General features: G+C 48.8%; 1 protein-coding gene across 6 annotated transcripts in view; it reads left to right on the forward strand.

Moving 5' to 3' along the window:
* The window catches only part of SHANK3 (SH3 and multiple ankyrin repeat domains 3), a 419062-nt gene that overhangs the window by 111446 nt on the left and 284304 nt on the right, over nt 1-23312 (forward strand). For 5 of the 6 annotated variants that reach the window (XM_088676559.1, XM_060279323.2, XM_088676556.1 and 2 more), the window contains exons 3-4: nt 13202-13405; nt 18213-18284. In XM_088676559.1, the coding sequence (XP_088532685.1) occupies nt 13202-13405; nt 18213-18284 (276 nt within the window). Of the gene's footprint in view, nt 1-614; nt 3143-13201; nt 13406-18212; nt 18285-23312 lie in introns of those variants that run through there. The other variant, XM_088676557.1, reaches the window with a different exon arrangement.

Below are 23312 nucleotides of genomic sequence, written 5' to 3' on the forward strand. Positions count from 1 at the left end.
AGCCTGCCTGCCTGAAATATGCAGTTCAGCAGCCGGCTTTCTTTCGATTCAGCATTAATTCCGCCCCGCTCCTCGCGTATTAATGATCCCAGCTCCCCCTCTGCCCCTGAATGTATTAGCAAAAAAAGCCCCCCGTGTATTTCTCGTCCACACTGTTGGTGCTGCTGGTCTGGAAGGTCAAACCCCGCACCCCGCTGCCTCCTACTTTGGGGCTGTGGTTGGTTACCTTTCTCCTGCAGTGCAGCTGAGTTAATCACAGGGTTAAAATGGACCAAAGACTGTCATTGGTACTTAGCATTCATTCCCGCTGCCCCCCCCCGGGGGGGGAGCACACGGTTCCTGTATTGATAGGGCGAATTTTAGCCTCTCTGTGTGCAATAGCTGTTTTCTAACATTCCGGCTGTTTATCGTGCTTTGAACTGCCAAGAGCGAGGAGAAGCAAGGGAGGTTTCTAGTACACAGAATCTGGCTTCGGAGGGAGCAAGGGGGTGGCGGCGGCGGGGGGGGAAATAAGCAACTCTACAGAGTTGCCAAGGGACGCGGGTGGCGCTGTGGTCTAAACCAGAGCCTAGGGCAGGGGCCCCAAACTAAGGCCCGGGGGCCAGATGCCGCCAATCGCCTTCTAAATCCAGCCCGCGGACAGGCCGGGAATCAGGATGTTTTTACAAGAGTAGAATGTGTCCTTTTATTTAATATGCATCTCTGGGTTATTTGGGGGCCTGCCTGGTGTTTTTACATGAGTAGAATGTGTGCTTTTATTTAAAATGCATCTCTGGGTTATTTGCGGGGCATAGGAATTCATTCATACTTTTTTTCAAAATATAGTCCGCCCCCCCACAAGGTCTGAGGGACAGTGGACTGAAACTGAAAAAGTTTGCTGACCCCTGGCCTAGGACTTGCCGATCAGAAGGTCAGCGGTTCGAATCCCTGCTCCTGCCCACAGCGGTCCCTGCTCCTGCCCACCTAGCAGTTTGAAAGCATGCCAAAGTGCAAGTAGATAAATAGGTAAACGGCGTTTCTGTGCACTGCTCTGGTTTGCCAGAAGTGGTTTAGTCATGCTGGCCACATGATCTGGAAGCTGTCTGTGGACAAACGCCGGCTCCCTCGGCCTATAGAGCGAGATGAGCGCCACAACCCCAGAGTCGTCCGCGACAGGGGTACCTTTACCTTTACCGAGTTGCCAAGCCGGGGCAGAGAGCACATCTTCGATTGTCATCCTCATTGCAACCCCATGTCCCCAAAAGAAGCTGGCTTTGGGAGTAAGGAGAAGAGAGCTTTGGGGGGGGGGGGCAAACCAACAGATTTGAGTTACTGTACCAAAAAAGAAAGGAGATCCTGGCAGAACCTTAGGGAGAAATTCCTGAGGGTAGGAGCCATTCTCCCCCTCCCCGTTGTTGCCATATCTTGAAGAGCAAGGAAGCGGACAGCCTGAGCCGCTGCCAGCCCGTGCACAGGTGAGCAAACGGGGCCGCCACTGCCACACCTCTTTCCCCAGCTCGGGCTGGCAGCAGCCATGGCATGCACAGCAGCCTAAGTCTGAGCCCCCCTCCCCCCAAGAATTTCCTTTGAAATGTAAAAATCCGCCCTGATGGGCATGTTGGCTCCGCAATAGAGGACATGCCCGGGTTTTCCCAGCTGTATGGCAACCCTGCTCTTGGAGGGCCATCTGCCATGGATGCTTTAGTTGAGATTCCTGCATTGCAGGGGGTTGGACTAGATGTCCCTTCCCACTCTACAATTCTGTGATTCTGTTACCTGCACCTTTCAGCAAGAGCTGCAGGGGAGCTACACCTTAGACCAGGCATCCCCAAACTCGGCCCTCCAGAGGTTTTGGGACTACAATTTCCACCATCCCTGACCACTGGTCCCGGAGCCGAGTTTGGGGGTGCCTGCCTTAGACCTTCTTTCTGCGTGTGACGCCAGAGTGCTCCGCTCTCTCAGAGCTGTAGCCCCTTCCCACTTGGCATCCGGTGTTGTCACATAGGCTTTCATGGAGCCTGTGCAGCTGAAAGGAATCTGTTGTGCTATTTACTCAAGAAACGCCTTGCAGAACTTTTCTGCAGGTAGGTTGCCAGGCAGGCTCCAAACCCAAAGGCTCTTTTTTATTTCAGTGGTTCATAATTAGTAAGGGGGGGGGGAGACACGCGCCCCACATCCATGAAAGGCTCCTCTGTTCATTAGAGCAGATGTTTCTGCTTTGATCACCCATCAGCGGGCTGTTGAAGAACAAGCAGCCGGCTTCAGTGAACAGAGGAGACCTTGACCGTCGTCCTCTTGCATGTCGGAGTATATATAGATATATCTAAAACATACTTTATCAAACAAACATTATGGGTGTGATTGTAATCATCAAAGTGTCAATAGTGCACTCATTAGTTTATGTCCTTTGATGTTCAGTGTTGAGTTTTAGAGGGAATCTTAACACATAGAGAAGTTCTTTGCAGAGGGTGTACACACACAGACAGACAAATACAGTTCCCCAGCCTTTCTCAACCTGGTGCCCTCCAGAACTCTTTGCCCCACCATCTTACACTGTCACTATTTTCGGGCAGGATTCAGCCACAACCTGGCAAATCCAGGCTGCACAACTGAAGCCAACTTGAAAGCTCTTGCGGAAGATTTCCTTCTTTTTCCGGTAAAGGAAATGACTGCAAAGTACTCTGGGAATGAGGATCGGACACTTTCTTTGATGCTGGCTGTGGCTGATGGGAGCTGTAGTCCAAAGTGTCTCGAGAGCATCAGGTGGGGAAGGCTGCTTTTGTCAGCAAAGAGCAATTAACTCGAGGCAGCGAGCCAAGCCACTTGCAACACCCCACCTGGAGTTCCTGTGTGCGTTTCTAGGCACTGAAGACATAAGAAGGAGATTGACAATCTGGAAGGTGTGCAGACAGAGCAAGGAGACAAAGATGATCAGGGGTCTGGAAACCAAGCCTGATGAGGAACGGTTGAGGGAGTCAGGTATGTTTAGCCCAGAGAAGAGGAGACTGAGAGGTGACATGAGAGGCATCTTCAAATATCTCAAGGATTGTCTCACAGAAGACAGAACAAGCTTGTTTTCCGCTGCTCCAGAGGGGAAGACCCAAACCAATGGATGGGACAAGGAAGGAGATTCTGACCAAACATCAGGAAGAACTTTCTGATGGTAAGAGCTGTTTAACAGTGGAACAGTCTCCTTTGGTAGGTTGTAGACTCTCCTTCCTTGGAGGTTTTTAAGTAGAGGTTGGATGGTCTTCTGTCATGGATGCTTTAGCTGAGATACCTGCATTGCAGGGGGTTGGACTGGATGACCCTCAGGGTCCCTTCCAACTCTACAATTCTATGATTCTGTGATGAGGGGCAATCCCGCCTCTTAGGTCTGGGAAACCTGGGATGAGAAAGTCCCTTTTTGGCATCGCAACGGCAGTCTGCTGAGATTTCCAAAACGGAAATGTTGGGATAACAGCTGTTCTCCGTGCTTTTCAACCCTTTCATTCCTCAATGCAACAATCTGCAGCTTTTCGGAAGAAGGGCGAACCAGCTCCCCCCTCCCCTCCCCACCCCCAGATAATATGGGTTTTTAAAGCAAGCTGGTCAAGCACTCCTGAGGCAGGCGGTCACCTGGGGCCGGCCATATTGTCCAGGCCGGTTGGCTAATTAGGCAGCTCCCTGCACCCAGGCACTCTCTGCCACCGAGCTGCCGCCTGCACCAGCCGTTTAGCATTTAACGAGGGCTCAGATCTCGCAAGACAGCCCTGCCAGGCGGCCTTTGATGTCCGCTCATTTGCTGGCAGTGATTGTCGGCGTTCAGAGGCCGGGAGATTCTGCTGGCACCCCTGTGACTAGACTTTGCCTTTGAAAAGAGGCATAATGCAGATCCCTTACCAGGATGAGAAGCAAAGGGAGAGAGGCATGGTTGGCCCATGTGGCACGATTTCCCACCAGGAAGGGGGGAATGCTCTGTCGCAGGAGAGGCTCCTTATTCCCAAGAGGCCGCTGCATTCTCCAGCCAGACGGAAGCTGAGTGGCCAGCAGCAGCTTTTGGCTGTGCCCATTGACCCTCCCACTGGGAGACTCTTGAACCCCCTCCTGCCCAGTGCCATGGAAGAGCAGCAGAGGCTCTGGCAAAGGCCTTTGCCCTCATGGCAATGGCTTGTGTCTTGGATTGCTCCTGGGAGTGAGCGGTTAAGGTGTACGGTGGGGGGAGACCGGCAACATCGCCTTGCCCAACACGTGTCCACTTGTCAGGAATGAGCCAGCTCACAGTGAAGCTTTGCAGCCAACGGAAGAAAGCAGCCAGGAACAGAAAGTGTTAACGTTCATGCAGGGTGAACAGCAACTAGTGCCAACTTCCCCGCCCCTTGGAATGCTGGGTGATAAGGGAACAGCTGAGAGTGGGCGGGAACCCTGACAAAGCTCTCGGGAAGTTCAGACAGGTGCGAACAGAAATGGAAGTAGTTTGTCAGAAAGGGAGGAGGGGGGAGCTGATCCAATCCCTCCTCAGAGTCAGCTAAGGGGATGGCTGTTGGACCGGAAACAAAGCAAGCGACGTAAGACGTGAAAGTTCTCCATTTTCAGTAGAAACCGGAAGGGGTCTTCAGAAGGGTCATCTTGACTGATGATGTCGGAGGCTGTGTCAGAGCCGTCTGGAGCTATCTCTTTGTTTTGACAATAAACAATCCTTTTTAATTAACTATGCTTACTGTGTTATCAAGCTGGGAACCTGGACTCCTGACACCACTTGACCGCTTTGATCGGGGAGGGGGGGGGAAAGTAGTGGAGAAATGGACTACAGTAGGGAAGGGCAACTATTTCTCTGTTCCAAATTGTGCCTCCCACATTACAGTTCCCCCATTTTTGTGGGGGGGACGACAGATCAGAATTGCCTCTTTTTTTAAACAACAACAATACCACATTTTTATTGATTTTACAAATACAAAGTACAAATAAACACACACTAGAAAAGAGATAGATAGATGATAGATAGATAGATAGATAGATAGATAGATAGATAGATAGATAGATTCTCTGAATCTCGGGACCCCCCCCCCATTCCCTCCATGTAGTCTCATTTTAAGAACCTGCACCTGCATATTCATCAGCCCTCCAGTGGTTATATCAAATGATATTATCCATAGTATTTTTACACTACAAGTGAATCAAGGTCCTGCTCTTGTTTCCATCTGCTTACAAGTGACCACTGTGACCACCACCACAGAATTGCCACATTTTGAACCAGGGGGTCGTGAGAAAAGGGAACAGAGACATGGTTGATGGGGTAAAGATTCAGGAGCCTCCTTCCATCTCTTCTCCACCCCAAGTCACCTTCCCCCAAAGCTGCCATTCTCCTCTGTGAAAAGCAAGAACGGTTGTGCCGTCCACCTCACACATTTGTGCATAATGCTCAGTTTGCTTTTCCCACCTCCTTGTGGCAGAAGACACCAGCGCCATCCCGACCTCAGCGGATTTCCTTCCCCCGGCCTCCCTGCCCTCTCTGTCCTTGTGCAGCAGAGAACTCCCTGGGAACGGAGGGCTGCCCTGCCTCTTCCTTGCCCTGAATCTGTCAAGCCGTCCTCTGCTGGCACTTTGAGGGGTGCTCGGCCCCTCTGTGCCCGTCAGCAGCTGTGACAGCCGTGCCAACGCCCCAGTTTGTGCAGCTTGAGGAAAGAGGCTGCTGGCTGCAAATATCTTGGATTTTCTTTTAAGTTGAGCTTCTTGCAGATGGCAGGAGGGGGCTAATTTATGCTTAGCCTAACTTGCCGCAAAAGAGCACAAACCAGCCTCACAGGTGTGTGGGGAAAGGTATTTCTTGTAATGTTTTGGAACAACAAGTTGAGGGATCATGTCCAACTTTACGCCGCGTTCAATCTGATGCAACAGGACTTCTTTATGCTCTTTGCCTTTAGTTTGTTTTGCTTATTAATAAAATAAAATTATTATTCTTTTAAAGAAAAGATATTCTTTATCAGGGGCTTTCGTTGGGATAGGAGCCCCCACAGAGCCACACCTCCAAAGGAGGTTTGCAAAAGGACCTCCTGGGTGCAGGGCATGGGTTCCTGCCTCACTTTTTGTTCTTGCTGAAGGCCAGGTTTTGTGGGAATGTTCAGGGTGGCAGGAGAGGATATATTATTAATATCCTTCCTAACTTGCGCTATTCAACCTGGCTTGCCCAGATTGAAATGTGTTTTAATCTTTTCCTGGTAAGACCCCTTGAATCCGTCCTAAAAGAATAAAGGCACCACAGTCTTATTCATAAGCAATAAAAAGAAGGTTTACTCACGATCGGGCAGAGCACAGTGTGATCCCCGAAGGCACATAGCTGCCAAGTTTTCACTTTTCTCGCGAGGAAGCCTATTCAGCATAAGGGAAAATCCCTGTAAAAAAGGGATAACTTGGCAGCTATGCGAAGGCAGGCTCAAGGCTTAAAGTTACAAACATGTACAAACAGGATTGCCCCATAAGGGAGATGACCTGGGGGACTGCTTGGCTGGCAGCCAGCAGTTCAGTCCAGGAAGTTTGCAGGACGAAAAGAAGATGGAAAAGAGAGAGTGTGGCGGCATGCCCTGGCCTTTTACCAGGTCTGGAAAGGTCACGCCCACCCACTAGTCACATGCAAGGAAGGATGCTCCAGGCCAGGTGGAATAGGAAGTTTCGACTGCCTGGACCAAACATTCCCTTGCATGTCCACTCTAGGAAAACAAGGAATGTTGTACTTGACTGCCTCTCATGGATCACATCCCACAGGTTTGTCAGCTGCTTCTGCCATGTCTACCTGTGAAGTGGCTTTGTGTAGAGGATTTGTAGGGGAAAGGACCCCTTGAAGGCTTGCAGACGATTGTCCCTCACACCCTGAGGACCAACATAAGACCGTGTCACCAAGGTTTTTTTTTTGTGTGGGATGCACCACCAGCCCCTTGTTAAAATATACTTGCCTGCGAAGTAATTGCGGTCAGAGGAGTGGATAATGTTGACCGTTCCTTGACAGGGGCTTGTGGGAAAGAGTCTGGCAGGGGTGGCGGGGAGAGAGAAGGTATACCATGAGTGTCGCAGATAAGCACCAGCCTTGCCACCTCCTCTTGCCATGTTCACAACCCTCAGAGAGGGTGTAAATTTCAAGGTGCCAAATTGGGTGGGTTTTGCTGGGCTTGGGGCAAGAGAGGCCTTTTCAAAAAGGTCCGCAGTAGCCTTCTGCAAGGATGTGTGAGTGGGCAGAACTTCAGGATGCAAGTGGTCTTTTGGCAAAGCTGATCTTCAGGTGGGGTTGGGCGACAAAGGCCTACCAAATTATTACTATTATTTATTAAAGATGCTGAGGACCTTTGCCAGACTTCCCAATCTCATGGATTTCTGGGGAAGCTTCGCGAAGTGTGACTGTTCCACTGGATGCATTATGGAAGCAGTTAGTCCGATCATCAGCACACATCCCTTTGTATTATTCATTTTGATTCTAAATTCAGAGCGTTCCCCCCCCCCCTGTTCTGGGCTTTCGGTAGAAACAGATCTTTCTCTTTGTGATGTAGCAATCAAGTACCAGAAAAGCATTCTCTCTATCTGCTCCCACTCCTGAACATCAAGGATGGGATCACGGGCTGCAATTCCATCCCATTTTGGGGTCAGGTAGGGAGAGGCACGGTTTGTGGCTTGTTCTGGGGAGAGGGGGGTGGCTGGCAGCACTCGCAAAACATGCTAAGCTTCTTTGTACAACCACCTCCTGCAATGAAACAAGTTTTTAAACTGTTGGGGGTTGAAGGCAGCTGCTCATGTTTCCAGAGTAAGGCAGACTAAGGTGTTCATTTCATGGAACCAGGGTCTTGGGCTGGTTTGAGACATGGAGAAAGAGCAGCTGCAAATTACAAAACCGTTATTATAATTAAATAAGTTAATACCAAGAAATGAAAAAAAAACATTTAAAGAAGGCAGTTAAGGAAAGAAAGAAAATGACTCAAATTGAGGCGGTGGACAGAAGTCAATACAAAAGACTAGAGCGCTTAGGTTTGATCATTCAGAATAATAACCACTATGCAAAAGCCTTTGACTGTGTCGACCACAGCAAACTATGGCAAGTTCTTAAAGAAATGGGAGTGCCTGATCACCTCATCTGTCTCCTGAGAAATCTCTATGTGGGACAAGAAGCTACAGTTAGAACTGGATATGGAACAACTGAGTGGTTCAAAATTGGGAAAGGAGTACGACAAGGTTGTATATTGTCTCCCTGCTTATTTAACTTATATGCAGAATTCATCATGCGAAAGGCTGGACTAGATGAATCCCAAGCCGGAATTAAGATTGCCGGAAGAAATATCAACAACCTCAGATATGCAGATGACACAACCTTGATGGCAGAAAGCGAGGAGGAATTAAAGAACCTTTTAATGAGGGTGAAAGAGGAGAGCGCAAAATATGGTCTGAAGCTCAACATCAAAAAAACCAAGATCATGGCCACTGGTCCCATCACCTCCTGGCAAATAGAAGGGGAAGAAATGGAGGCAGTGAGAGATTTTACTTTCTTGGGCTCCTTGATCACTGCAGATGGTGACAGCAGTCACGAAATTAAAAGACGCCTGCTTCTTGGGAGAAAAGCAATGACAAACCTAGACTGCATCTTAAAAAGCAGAGACATCACCTTGCCGACAAAGGTCCGTATAGTTAAAGCTATGGTTTTCCCAGTAGTGATGTATGGAAGTGAGAGCTGGACCATAAAGAAGGCTGATCGCCGAAGAATTGATGCTTTTGAATTATGGTGCTGGAGGAGACTCTTGAGAGTCCCATGGACTGCAAGAAGATCAAACCTATCCATTCTGAAGGAAATCAGCCCTGAGTGCTCACTGGAAGGACAGATCGTGAAGCTGAGGCTCCAATACTTTGGCCACCTCATGAGAAGAGAAGAATCCTTGGAAAAGACCCTGATGTTGGGAAAGATGGAGGGCACAAGGAGAAGGGGATGACAGAGGATGAGATGGTTGGACAGTGTTCTCGAAGCTACGAACATGAGTTTGACCAAACTGCGGGAGGCAGTGGAAGACAGGAGTGCCTGGCGTGCTATGGTCCATGGGGTCACGAAGAGTCGGACACGACTAAACGACTAAACAACAACAACATTGTGGAGGGAAATATATTTAGTTATTATGTATTTTTATGCATTTGTTTATTCTTAGTTTTACTTTGGATTTTGGATGGAATCTTTCTGTGGATGTATGTAAAGCAAAACTCAACAAAAATTATATTAGGAAGGAAGGAAGGAAGGAAGGAAGGAAGGAAGGAAGGAAGGAAGGAAGGAAGGAAGGAAGGAAGGAAGGAAGAAGCTGCCTCTGGCTTGTGTTGACAAAGGTAGACTTGAATCTTGTTTGAAAAACTCAGGACAGCTTAAAAGAAGGTCCTTCTTCAAGCCGTGCACTGTCAAACTATGGAACTCCCTTCCGTAGGAGGCAGTCCTGGCCACCAACTTGCTTGACTTTGATAGAGGATTGGACAAATCCAAGGAGGAGAGGGTCTTGGGTGGCTATCAGCCACGATGTGATTCCTATGCGCTGCCAGCAGTGCTTCTGAAAGCACAGGAGGGGAGAGGACCCTTGTGCTCGACTCCTGGTTTCTGGCTTCCCATCATGGCCACCTTGGTTGCCAGTGTGAGAAGAGGATGCTCAGACTAGGTGGGCCATTGGCCTGATCCAGCAGGGCTCCTTCTTATGCTCTAGACTGAAGTCTCAAATTTTAACGACAATGTATTGAGATCCCTTCCTTAATCCCTCACACACTTCAGAAGAGGCTGCAGGGTATCCCTCTTTTGTTGGCATAACCCTTGGGCAGCGTCTGCTGAAGCAGAAAAGGTGTCCCTTGAGCAGTTTTTATTAAAAAGCATTAGCAACATTTTGCCTGCTGGGACCGCACCTGTTCTCCAAGAATCCTCAACGCTTATAGACGAAGGCGCTGAGATTACATCCACAAGCTCCTTTAGTCCCTTTGGGGGCAGCTCATCAGGCCCTGGAGATTATAATTCATCTAAAGTAGCCTGGTGTTCCCTGACTACCTCTTCGCCTATCTTAGGCTGCAGCTCCCTCCTTACATCATTTATTCGTCTTTATTATCTGCAGGCTGGACATTGCTTTCCTTTTGGGTGAAGACAGAGCAGTCCCACCTCTTCTCTGTCACCCAATAGCATTTCTCCATCTTCTCTGTGCAGAGGACCTACGACTTGCTTGTTCTTCTTCTTGCTTTGAAGATAGCCAAAGAAACTATATTTCAACCTCACATGCAAGCCTGAGCTGATTCTCAGTTATAGCCCTCTTGACCTTCTCCCTGAAACTATTGGCTACTCATGTGTACTCCTCCTTTGTTTTTCCCCTTTCTTCCATTTCTTACACATGTCCTTCTAAAATCTCAGCTCATCCTTAAGCTTCTAATTTAGCCACACCTGTTTCTTTAGATGCTTCTCACTTTTCTTTCTTTTTGGAATTGTCTGCATGTAGAATTTCAGTATTTCTCATTTTAGAAACTCCCATCCAACTTGGACTCCCTTCTCTTTGAGTATTTCTGACCATGGGATCACACCCAGTAGCTCCTTCAGCTTTTTGAAATTGGCCTTCTTAAAGTCCAGACTGCGTTTCCAACTACACTCAGCTTTCCCTTTGGTCTGTATCCTGAAACCCAGGAGAACATGATCACTTCCTCCCAAGTTTCCGAGCACTTCCACTTCATCGATCAATTCCTCCCAATTGGTGAGGACCAGGTCCAAGACAGATGATCCCCTTGTTGTTTCTTCCATCTTCTGGGAAATGAAATTGTCAGCAAGGCAACGGAGGAATTTGTCGGACCTTACACACTTGGCAAAGTTTGAGTCCCAACAGATATCGAGGAAGTTGAAGTCCCCCATGATTACTTGTTGTTGTTTAGTCGTTTAGTCATGTCCGACTCTTTGTGACCCCATGGACCATAGCATGCCAGGCACCCCTGTCTTGCACTGCCTCCCACAGTTTGGTCCAACTCATGTTTGTAGCTTCGAGAACACTGACCAACCATCTCGTCCTCTGTCGTCCCCTTCTCCTAGTGCCCTCAATCTTTCCCAACATCAGGGTCTTTTCCAAGGCTTCTTCTCTTCTCATGAGGTGGCCAAAGTATTGGAGCCTCAGCTTCACGATCTGTCCTTCCAGGGAGCACTCAGGGCTGATTTCCTTAAGAATGGATAGGTTTGATCTTCTTGCAGTCCATGGGACTCTCAAGAGTCTCCTCCAGCACCATAAGACCTTACACTCCAAGACCTTACACTCTTGGCAAAGTTTGAGTCCCAACAGATATCAAGGAAGTTAAAGTCCCCCATGATTACTATTGCTCTCCTTTTCAAACGTTTGGTAATCTGCTCTAGGAAGACATCATCCAAGTCTTCAGCCTGGCTTGGCGATCTATAGTAGACACCCACAGTAAGGTCACTGTTGTTCCTCTCTCCTACAATTTTTACCCCTATAGTCTCAATCTGCCTCCCATGCTCCAGATCATATAATGTTCCTCCTCCTCCCTTCTTCTTTGTTCTATTTCCTCTGGGTAGGTTACATTTCTCAGTTCTTACATTCCAGTCATGTGTCTCATCCCACCAGGTTTTAGTAATGCCTCCTACGTCATATTTGCCATCCTGTACGAGCTCAAATTCTTTGTGTTGTTTCCTATGCTCTGTGTGTTAGTATAGAGACAACTGATACCATTTATCTCTTAATATTTCCTCACAACATGTTGGGAGCCAGGCCCGCCTGCAGAGGTAACCTCTGTGCATTTCAAACTCTGGGAACCCTCTTTCTGCCTGCCCTGAAAAGCATCACCTGCCGTTTTGTGTGCAAAGGGAAGGGCAGTTCATTTCATTCTCTCCTAATAGCTCGTTTTTTTCAGCCTTAAATTCATTTCTCCACATTTCAGCATCCTTTCTATAAGATAAATGAATATATTTAATAATCCCTCATGAAAATTCATCAGCATTTAAATGAGAACCTCTCTTAATATGCTCATGTTTGTTTGCAGTTTTGCCTGATCCTATTTTGTTTAGCCTACCCAGATATTTAGAATGCTGGTTCATGTTTTAATTCGTTTTTAGTTCATTGTTGAGTTTAATTTTTTTGGACGTTTCAAGTAATCGTTGTTAATTCTGTTTAAACAGCGATGTTACTTGCCTTATCTTTTTCGTCAACCACTTGGAAGTTTTCTTTATTATGAGGTGTATAGATTTTATGAAATAAGTAAATAAACGACCAATGTAGCTGTTTAAAGCTGTTTTTATTGATACTTTTATGGTTCGTCAAGGACTGAGAGAATGCTGACAAGTGTGCACTGGGGGAAGGGGGGCTGGAGTCTGACTCGGTAGAGGGGGGCAGTGATTTGTGGGGGACTGTACCAATCAGGAGGCGAGAGTTGGAGGCAAGGGGAGCTTCACAGCTGGAGAGTGGAGCACAGGATGGGTTGGAAGAAGAGCAGGAAGAGGCAGGTCAGGCAAGCGAAGGGCTGGGTGCTTCCCCATCCTCTCCTGCAACACTGTCTCCCAGAACCAGGAGGGGATTGAAAAGGGAGGAGCAGAGGCAGTTTCCAGGCAGGCGTAGTATCTGGCTGCGTGCGTGCAGCCCATTGATAGAAGGTTCCTAAGCTGGCGGAGGGGGAGTGGACCTCCCTCTGTTGCAACTGGGAATAGCTGCCTAGACACTAAAAGAATGTGTGTGGTATCTGGAGCCATGGAAACTACTGTTAATTTTCAGCTTTGTCCATAAAGAGTTTACAATCTGCCACTTGCATTCCTTTGGCTTGACATTGTTTTATTCTTTTTGCAAACCATGTTGAGCTTTTCCCCCTTTACGATAAAGTGACACATAAATTTAATGAAGCAAATAAGTAAAAATAAATAATATGCACATTTTTGCAAAGCGGGTTCCCCTAATATAATGCGTTTTTAGTTGGGAGTTCTTTGTTTGTTTGTTTTTTAATTTCTATATGTATTTTAATGCACACTCCCCGCCCCCCGAGTGCAATTTATTTCTGTGCACATTTGCTGGCGAACTGCATTGCAAAATGCAAGCAAGTGTGGCTTTTGAAGGATAGCTGTGCTTCACTTTGCATATTGGTTCAAGAAGAGTGAGCACGGTGGCTTCTCATTAAAATGCAAACAAAACCCAATGCCTCTCCCTCCCCCTGCCCACATTTTGTACCAATTGCCTACATTTGCTCAGCAGCACCTCTCTCTCTCTCTCTCCCTTGACAGAAGTGTATGCGGCTGAACCCTGATGTCCCCGTCTGGGTCTCCAAGCAGCGCATCCTCTGCACCTTGAACCACAGCCTGAAGGACGTGCTGAACTATGGCCTCTTCCAGCCAGCCTTCAACGGCAGGGCTGGGAAGTTCCTGGACGAAGAGCGGCTGTTGAGGGAGTACCCCCTGAACCCGGACACCCCGGTCCCTTACCTGGAGGTAACGACCTGCAGGCCTGTCTCATTTTCCATAGCTACCACCCCCAGCCCCACTTGAGGCTGCCTTGGGGCATGGGGGCCATGTTGAGCTTGGGTGAAATGGAAAGAACCGGGGGTCGGGTGGCATTCCTTCTCCAGAGAGCAAGCTTCTGAATGGCATGCGGATTGCCAGCCTTTGTTAGAATACCTGGCTCCTGGTGGTCTTACTTGTGAGAGAGGGTGGGAGCTTTCTTCAGGATCAGGGCCTAAGAGGACAAGTGCATGGGCAGAAAGTCCAAAAGGTTCATGGCAGGGAAAGGACGGCGTTCAATGGCTGAGCATCCACTAGGCATGCATTGTTTTTGTAGGATTGTTTCTTTCCTGTGTTTTTAGCTATTCCTATTTTTATCTGTAGGGACCCAGGTGGCGCTGTGGGTTAAACCACAGAGTCTAGGGCTTGCATATCAGAAGGTCAGCAGTTTGAATCCCCGTGACGGGGTGAGCTCCCGTTTCTCTGTCCCAGCTCCTGCCCACCTAGCAGTTCGAAAGCACGTCAAAGTGCAAGTAGATAAATAGGTACCGCTACAGTGGGAAGGCAAACGGTGTTTCCGTGCGCTGCTCTGGTTCGCAAGAAGCGGCTTAGTCATGCTGGCCACATGACCTGGAAGCTGTCTGCGGACAAACGCCGGTTCCCTTGGCCTATAGAACAAGATGAGCGCCGCAACCCCAGAGTCGGACACGACTGAACCTGATGGTCAGGGGCCCCTTTACCTTTACCTTTATTTTTATCTGTAGGGACCCAGGTGGCGCTGTGGGTTAAACCACTGAGCCTAGGGCTTGCTGATCAGAAGGTCAGCGGTTCGAATCCCTGCGACGGGGTGAGCTCCCGTTGCTCTGTCCCAGCTCCTGCCAACCTAGCAGTTCGAAAGCACGTCAAAGTGCAAGTAGACAAATAGGTACCGCTCCGGCGGGAAGGTAAATGGCGTTTCCGTGTGCTGCTCTGGTTTGCCAGAAGCGGCTTTGTCATGCTGGCCACGTGACCTGGAAGCTGTACGCCAGCTCCCTCAGCCAATAATGCGAGATGAGCGTGCAACCCCAGAGTCGGTCACGACTGGACCTAATGGTCAGGGGTTCCTTTACCTTTACCTATTTTTATCTGTAAGCCGCCTTGAGCCCCTGTCAGTGGAAATGGCAGGGTTGTTGCTGTTGGCATTCTGTCTGTCCTGAGAGAGAACAGAATGTGCCTCCAGGGCACAAGGCTGGGCTGTGTCTCTGGAGGTCCTGGGCTGTCCAAAGGACAAGACCCCCTTCTCGGCCTGGCTGATGTGGTCCAAAGGAAAGCAAGAGCAATAGCTTTGACACCAGCCTGGCTGCAGGAGTTGCCGGAAGGAGGCATACGAGGCACCACCCAACTGTCCTTGGGTCTCCACTCTGGATTTGTGTAGGGTTTTCTTCCTAGCCTTTTCTTCTCCCCGCAAGATGTCCCGCAAGGCAGTGGAGGTTTAGGATGAGAGTTTTCCTTCCCCTAGATCAGGCATCCCCAAACTGCGGCCCTTCCAGATGTTTTGGCCTACAACTCCCATGATCCCTAGCTAACAGGACCAGTGGTCAGGGAAGATGGGAACTGTAGTCCAAAACATCGGGAGGGCCGAATTTTGGGGATGCCTGCCCTAGATGGACTACCTGTGCAGGTGGACAATCCCCATCTTAATCATCATCATCATCATCATCATCATCATCATCATCATCATCATCAGTGCTTTTCTTCTGGGGGGACACAGGGGTACGCAGACCCCTAAACATTCTGTGAATCTAAGTTTGGCCTCATTGAGGGGCAGTATTTCAATATGAGTAGGAAAACGAGGGTACCCCTAAACATTTTTTAAAGAAAAAAGTAATAGTGATGATGATGATGATGATGATGATGATGCTAATGAGATTCAATCCCCGTTAGGAGATGCAGTTGCTGGCAGTTAATGGACCAAGGCTCTGACTCAGTTTAAGGTAGTAGCTTCCCATGTTCCTGGCCAGGAGCCACCAATAGCCCTCTCCTCTAGTGCGTCCATTTGTACAGTTTCAGAAACCTCACAAGAGCATGTGCAAGCATGGCTTCTGGGATTGCAGGTTCCCCCGTGAGCTATGCTGCCCCAGGAAGTGACTAGACCTGCCTGTACGGTTAAGATAGCCCTCTGTCCAGGTCCAAGATGGCAGTGGGTGGCAGCAGAAGGGAGTGCCAGGCAGTTTGGGAGGGCTGAAGACAAGCTGGTAGCAAAGTAGAAAGACTCGCAGGATGAGCAGAAAGCCGAGGCCTGTGTTAAGAATTGCAGGTACCTGGCAATGGCTGAGACCAAGAGTCAAGGGAAGGTTGTGGCATGACGTCTTAGTGGAAGATTCTGGCCACTTGGGCACTCTCCTAGCCCATACATTGCAATAAATAGAAATAAATCTAGCTGAGATTCCTGCATTGCAGGGGGTTGGACTAGATGACCCTTGGGTCCCTTCCAACTCTAAGATTCTATGATTCTAGAAAATCGATGGTTGACCCTCTTGCTGTACTGGAGGTCAGGCTGGGTGCTTACTTGGACCTCAAAGATCTATTAAAATCCCATTTAGAAATACTGCCTTAGCATTTAATTCTGGCAGCAGAGGCCCTGTGGGTCACCTTTGCCCATCCTGGCTGGGGCCTCCCTGGGCTGTGATCTTTTGCCTCCAAAAGCGGCTGCATCACCATGGTCTATATGTGGATGTGGTGGGATGCAGCTGGTGTACTGACACCCGACAAATGTTGCCACCCCAATCAGATTCGGGGGGTTGCAGTGGTTCCCCACCAATTTAATGCAGGCTCCCACTTTTGTTTTCCCATATCTTCCCTGCTCCCCAAATCCCTTTCCCAAATCAGATGCTGCAGGAACTTCCCTGCAAGCCTCAGGTATGGGGGAGGGGGGCTAATGTTAGGCATGTCTTTTAGCGAAAGAGACCAACGATTTCACAGCGGAGTCCCTCAAGAGCTCCTCGGCGAATGCCAAGCGGGCCCAGCGCCCTGCTCCTTCTCTGATTTGCCAGTTAGTTCTAAAATGCCAACCTTTGTCACCTCTTCTTCACATAGCTCTTCAGGTGCGCTGCTTCGAAAACAATGAATCACCACCGAGCTAAATTTAGGAAAGGGAGGGAGGGAGGAGAAGAGCTGGATGGGTTTTTGTGCTTGGAAAATGGGAAGGACGGACTGATGCTGACCGCAGAGGACCTGCTCAAGGCCCCAAACACCTTCACAGGACTCTTCCTGGATGGGGGCTAATTTTTATCTATCTCCCATGACAACTGGAAGTTTGGTTTTCCTTCCTTCCTTCCTTCCTTCCTTCCTTCCTTCCTTCCTTCCTTCCTTCCTTCCTTCCTTCCTTCCTTCCTCTCTCAAAAAGCTCAGATCACAGGAAGTTAAATCCTGCACAATATTCCATGCTGAACTGATTTCTAAGCACAGGTCCTAGATACTTTCCATTTGCCCCCCCTTTTTCTGGGGAACACCCGTTGTTTACTGCTGAATTGTAACGAAGGTCAGTTGGTTTTTCTGTGGATTAAACACTTTCTCTGGTCCCGCTGCTTTCCCCTGGGGAAAACCGCTGTTTTGCGCTCCATCAAAGCAAGTGGCAATAATGTTTTCTGCAGGTTGCTGTTTGTTCCCATTCCGCGCCAAAGAGCAGCCTTTCCCTGGGAAAGGAGTGGGGTAAGGGGTAGGCTGCTTGCAGCTGAGCTGCTCAGAGCCATGCTTTCTAGGCCTGAGACAAGTGGACGTATGGGGCATCCCTCAGCGGCCAACAGTGGGTTTTCCCAGGAAAAGCGGTAGAAAATAGCAAAACCTCTCAGACCCAGGCCTAGAAATCACGGACCAAATGGAAGTGTGGATGAGCCCCATGTGGGATTTGGACCAGTTCCCTGTGAACATGGTTTTGACCTATAAATCCCCAGGTGGTTTGCCCAACAGACCTAACCAATTTCCGCCTTCCTCTGTGCCTGTCCAGGTGAATGGACTTGCCCATTCTCCCAACTCTCAGTATGGGCCATGTTTGCTCTGGTGGGACAGAGGGTGGCACCCAATTAACCACTCTAGAATTCCTCTACCCTGGCAATTCATCAGAGTCCAAGAGCATTCTTATGAGAGTACTGACTTCTTCTCTGAGCCTTTTTACAGCCAAGATTGAGCAGGCATGGAGTAAATTGGTCCTACCCATATATTACTTTTAAAAAAAAATTGGGGTGGTTCTCAGGTCCGATTTTAAAGCTCTGTTTCCAAGTGCCCTTTCCCCTGTGAAAACCTGTTCTTTAAAGCTGAATTGGAGCAAACAGCCATTTGGGTTTTCTGCGGATTGATGCTTGCTCTGATTCAGCTTTAAAGAGTAGCTTTAAATCTCTGGATCTAAATAAAGGGTGCTCAGTGAGAGCTTTAAAGTGTGGACCATGCATGGATAAGCTCTGAGCTTTGGAGCTGCTGTTATATCCCCCAAGATTGGCGGGAAGAACTTGTAATGCTTCCAAAGGGAAGGAACTGAACCAAGATGGTGAGCTGCTGAATACCATCTCCTGGGAATCGCAGGCGGGGAGAGGGTGGCTGAGCTCAGGTCCTACTTGTGGACTTTCCATTCAGGCACCTGGTTGGTCACTGGGGAGAACAAGATGCTAGACTAAAGCCCACCCACCCTTTGGTCCTGATCCTGCAACTGGGCTTCCTTGACATCCTGAAATGCCTCTGAAAGCTGTGGTCTGCCCTTGGCACAGGTTCTGTTCTGGCGATTTGTGGGTGACGCTCCTTTCTCCCCTCTGCTCTTGTTCTCCAGTTCCGGTACAAGAGGCGAGTTTACATCCAGAGCCTGCTGGACGACAAGCAGTTTGCCAAGTTACACACGAAGGTAAGAAGAGACCACCATCCTCATCAAGGCGAGTGGGGAGGCCCTTGCACATGACCCAGCCGCCAGCTTTTCTCAGGCCCAGTGGTGGTTGCAGTTAGAGCCTTTTAGACTCTGGTGCCATTGTGTTGGAAGTGTGAGAGTGGGATCTGTGGGTGTTGATGTGTATTAAGATGTGAGAAGCTGGCAGTGTTGCATCTGGTCCCCCTTCCCTCTCCTTCTGTTGAGTGGGACCCCTGGCGTCCACCCCCAGAGCCCTGCCCAGGTGACACCATTGCTCAAACCCACCATGTTGTTTCGTCGTATAGTTGTGTCCGACTCATCATGACCCCATGGACCAGAGCACGCCAGGCACTCCTGTCTTCCACTGCCTCCCGCAGTTTGGTCAAACTCATGTTCGTAGCTTCGAGAACACTGTCCCACCATCTCGTCCTCTGTCATCCCCTTCTCCTTGTGCCCTCCATCTTTCCCAACATCAGGGTCTTTTCCAGGGAGTCTAACCCAGGGGTCCCCAAACTAAGGCCCGGGGGCTGGATGAGGCCCAATTGCCTTCTAAATCCGGCCTGCGGACGGTCTGGGAATCAGCATGTTTTTACATGAGTAGAATGTGTTCTTTTATTTAAAAGGCATCTCTGGGTTATTTGCGGGGTCTGCCTGGTGTTTTTACATGAGTAGAATGTGTTCTTTTATTTAAAAGGCATCTCTGGGTTATTTGTGGGGTCTGCCTGGTGTTTTTACATGCGTAGAATGTGTCCTTTTATTTAAAATGCATCTCTGGGTTATTTGTGGGGCATAGGAATGCATTCATTATTTTTTTAAAAAATATAATCCGGCCCCCCACAAGGTCCGAAGGACAGTCTTTCTCCCTCTCCCGTAACACTGGAATGCATGGGCATCCGATGAATGACGCATTCAAAAGTCCTTGTTCATGTAGCACATACTTAAACTGTGGAACTCCCTCCTGCAGGAGGCAGTGATGGCGAACAACTTGGATGGCTTTAAAAGAGAATTGGGCAATTCATGGAGGAAGAGCAGAGGGCTATTGATGTCTATCAGCCAGGATAGCTATTGCTCTGCCTCCAAACTTGGAAGCAGTGATGCTTCTGAATCCCAGTTGCTGGAAACCTCAGGAGGGGAGAGATGCTCTAACTCTTGCTTTCGGGTTTCCCACTGGGGCATCTCATTAAACTATGGATCTTACTCCCACAGGAGGCAATGGTAGCCATCAACTTGGGTGGCTTTAAAAGGGAATTAGACACATTCATAGCTACTAGCCAGCATGGTTTTATCCTTTTGAGTACCAGTCACTGGAAACCACGGGAAGAGAGAGGGCTCGTGTGCTCGTATCCTGCTTTCAGGCTTCCCACAGTGGGCATCTGGTTGGCCTCTGTGAGAAGAACAGGATGCTGGACCAGCTGAGCCACTGGCCTGATCCAGCAGCAGGCTCTTCTTACATTCTTATATATCTACACTGGCTGGCAGCCGCTCTCCAGGGTTTCAGACCAGGGCAGCTCGGAGACATTCCTTGCCCGACCTGGAGATTCCCAGGCATTCAATGCGGATTTGTTTTCATGCAAAGCAGGCAATCTGCCACTGAGCTGCAGCCCTTCCACCGGAGAGTGCCAGTCGGACCCTCCTTGGTGTGATGCAGCAGCTAAAAAAGCCAATGCAATTCTGGGCTGCATCAATAGGAGTATAGCATCTAGATCAAGGGAAGTCATAGTACCACTGTATTCTGCTCTGGTCAAACCTCACCTGGAGTACTGTGTCCAGTTCTGGGCACCACAGTTCAAGAAGGATACTGACAAGCTGGAACGTGTCCAGAAGAGGGCAAGCAAAATGGTCAAAGGCCTGGAAATGATGCCTTATGAGGAACGGCTTAGGGAGCTGGGTATGTTTAGCCTGGAGAAGAGAAGGTTAAGGGGTGATATGATAGCCATGTTCAAATATATAAAAGGATGTCATTTGGGAAGGGAGAAAGGTTGTTTTCTGCTGCTCCAGAGAAGCGGACACGGAGCAATGGATTCAAACTACAAGAAAGAAGATTCCAGCTAAACATTAGGAAGAACTTCCTGACAGTAAGAGCTGTTCAGCAGTGGAATTTGCTACCAAGGAGTGTGGTGGAGCCTCCTTCTTTGGAGGTCTTTAAGCAGAGGCTTGACAGCCATATGTCAGGAATGCTTTGATGGTGTTTCCTGCTCGGCAGGGGGTTGGACTGGATGGCCCTTGTGGTCTCTTCCAACTCTATGTTTCTATGGTCTTGAGCCATCGCTTGCCTATCCCCACCGCCTAAGAGAGGGCTCCAACACTTGGCCCCGCGAAGTATGTGTCAGCTGCTGAAGCAGCTCTTGTTGTTTGAGACATAAAATGATGGCCATTTCCCCTCCCCTCCTGCCTGCATCCCTCCCTTTTGCTCACAGCAGGGCTGCTCAATTTGGCCTGCGGCTCCAGGGGTGCCGGCCTGGTTTCTGGTGCTCTTGTGCAGGGAGAAGGAGGGGGGAGCAGCACCCCTGAGGTTTCAGTCCATCTAGGAAACAGCAGCTGTTGGGCGGAGGGAAAAACACTGCAGATGCAAAGCTGGGAGAGGGAGAGAAATGGTGATCTCTCCCCGCTGCCCACCCCACCCTGTTTGTCCAGATGGATCCCTCCAACCCAGCCAGAGGCATCCAGCAAGCAAGATCATAGACTAGTGCAGCTGGAAGGCACACCCGGGGATCATCTAGTCCAACCCCCTGTGATGCAGGAAGCCCTGCAACAGAGCTCCTCCTTTCAGGCCTCTGCTGCGGCAGAGCCTAGCAGGCAGTTTGTTGTCCTTGTGGCCTAGGCCACAAAACACTTGTCCATTCAAAGGGTTGAGGACCTGCTGGACTAAATCCCGATCTTATTTTTGTGGGAATGTTAGGGATGTGGATTAGGATATACTATTAGATAGATCCTATCCAAGCTTGTGTTAGCAAGCTTCCAGTATCAGCAGAGTGACATTCCCCTTTTGTGCGCAGCAAAGCGTGAGTGTTAGGTTTGTTAGAACCTCTGCAACAATATTATACTTCAAGATTATATTTCAATATTATACTTCCTGGCAAATCCCCTTTGTCCCTCTTAAAAGAAATACATGGCACTATAGTATTGAAATAAGATAGAGTTTACTTACAGTTTCATCCTGAGTTAACAGCATAATCTCAGAAAGGCAGGCTTACGTAGAAAAGTTACAAATATATACATGTGGAGACTTACTTAGTAAAGTGAGGCTCCATCTGGTCTCTCTCTTGCCAGCAGGCCAAGAGGGAGAACCATCCTAACTGGAGATTCTCTGGAGATGTGTGCCCGTTGAAGGAGAAATGGCTAAGAGGGAGAATGGCTGCTGGCTAGGGGCTTTTGCCTGCCAGCTAATCCATCTCATCTGCATATCTGGAGGAACAGGAACTTAGTCAGGTGTTCCCCCAGGTGAGTCCCTCTTAGTGGACACTCTAGGAATTGTTGTGACTTGTCTGCCCCAGTGTTCCATCCCACAATTTTATTAGAGCCTTGCAGAATCAGGCCAAAGGGGCCCCTTTGGCCTGGCCATCTGCCTCTAGGAATGGTGAGCCCTTCGGCAATTTGAAGAGCTGGCCAGCGGAGCCTCTTGCCACCCTCCCTCGTCGGTCTTTATGTGTGTGCACGAGCAATATTGCAGAGCAGCTTTTTACTTTATTTTGCAAGAAGCTGGCTTTGCTCCGTGCGGCTGACAGTGTGCTCCCCCCACCCACCCCCTGCAATTCCCTCTGATTGGGTTAAGATAGCAGTTTTCATTTGTGCCCTTTTGGCAATGAAACCAGCCTTCGGAAAAAATGATTGCCAAGTGGCACCTGGTAAGCAGCGGCAAATATTGACTTGGTCTGTGGACGGATTCTGTGCGGTTCAGACTACTTTGAGGCTCCGTTCCGTTCAGTGAGCGTTATCTTGGTGCGGATACAAATCTTCCGCAGAGTTAATTACCTCTAGGCCAGTGTGAGCCATTTTGAACTTCTCATCGTGAGTCAGAGGAGATAGCTTGATATACCCTCTATAATTAAGGAAATGCTGTTAGTAAAATCATCACAGAATTGTGGGTTGTTGTTGGTTTTTTTTGAAGACTTACGATCCCTGGAGGTGCTTTTTAGGAGCACGCTTTGATTTCCACTGCTGAAATTCTGCACGAGGAAACCCAGCTCTCCTTTTAGGCAGGCTGCACTTTCGTGAGGGATAAAGGTGCAGAAATCTCTGAAGAATGTCTCACGGAATGGGGAGCGCCTTGCAGCAGCGATGTAAACCAGTGTCTGGATTGTGACTCGTCCATGGATATGCTGAATGGAGTAGACCAGGCTTCCCCAAACTGCGGCCCACCTGATGTTTTGGCCCACAACTCCCATGATCCCTAGCTAAGAGGACCAGTGGCCAGGGATTATGGGAATTGTAGTCCAAAACATCTGGAGGGCCGAAGTTTGGGGATGCCTGGAGTAGACCTTCCGGCTGTTTTCAGGAGGGAGTTTCAAATAGGGTTTTGAAACAGTTTCTCACCATAATTCTGCTTGATGATGGGCAATGATGTCTAGCAAAGGCCTGATCTTTCCAGGAGCTTCTGTTCCCTTCCGTAAGGAAAACCTGATGACAAGAATCCAGGCCATGCTGTCCCCTGGAGACTTGCCTGTGACTGAGGACATAGGTCCATTTTAGGGCTCATCCACATTTAAGTTTTGCCCTACATTTTCTAGACCCAGGCCCACACTTTCCCGGTCAATGTCCGAGCTCTTTTTTAATTTCCCCTGCCGCTTTCCCCACTCTCGAATGCTGAATCAAAAAGCTACATATGATTTATGATTTATTATCATTATTTATTAAATTTGTATTTATTGGTCCTGCTAGTAAGGAATGATGGGAACTGTGGTCCAAAAACAGCTGGAGACCCAAGTTTGGGAAGCCCTGCTAGGCTGTATTTACTCACTTTAGGGCCCTATTATATGGCTTGCTTAGTTAATCTTCTGGTACTGGGATTAAATAAGATCTCATTATATA

The sequence above is a fragment of the Zootoca vivipara genome, chromosome 9 (assembly GCF_965207765.1).
Source record: "Zootoca vivipara chromosome 9, rZooViv2.hap1.1, whole genome shotgun sequence".
NCBI lineage: Eukaryota > Metazoa > Chordata > Lepidosauria > Squamata > Lacertidae > Zootoca > Zootoca vivipara.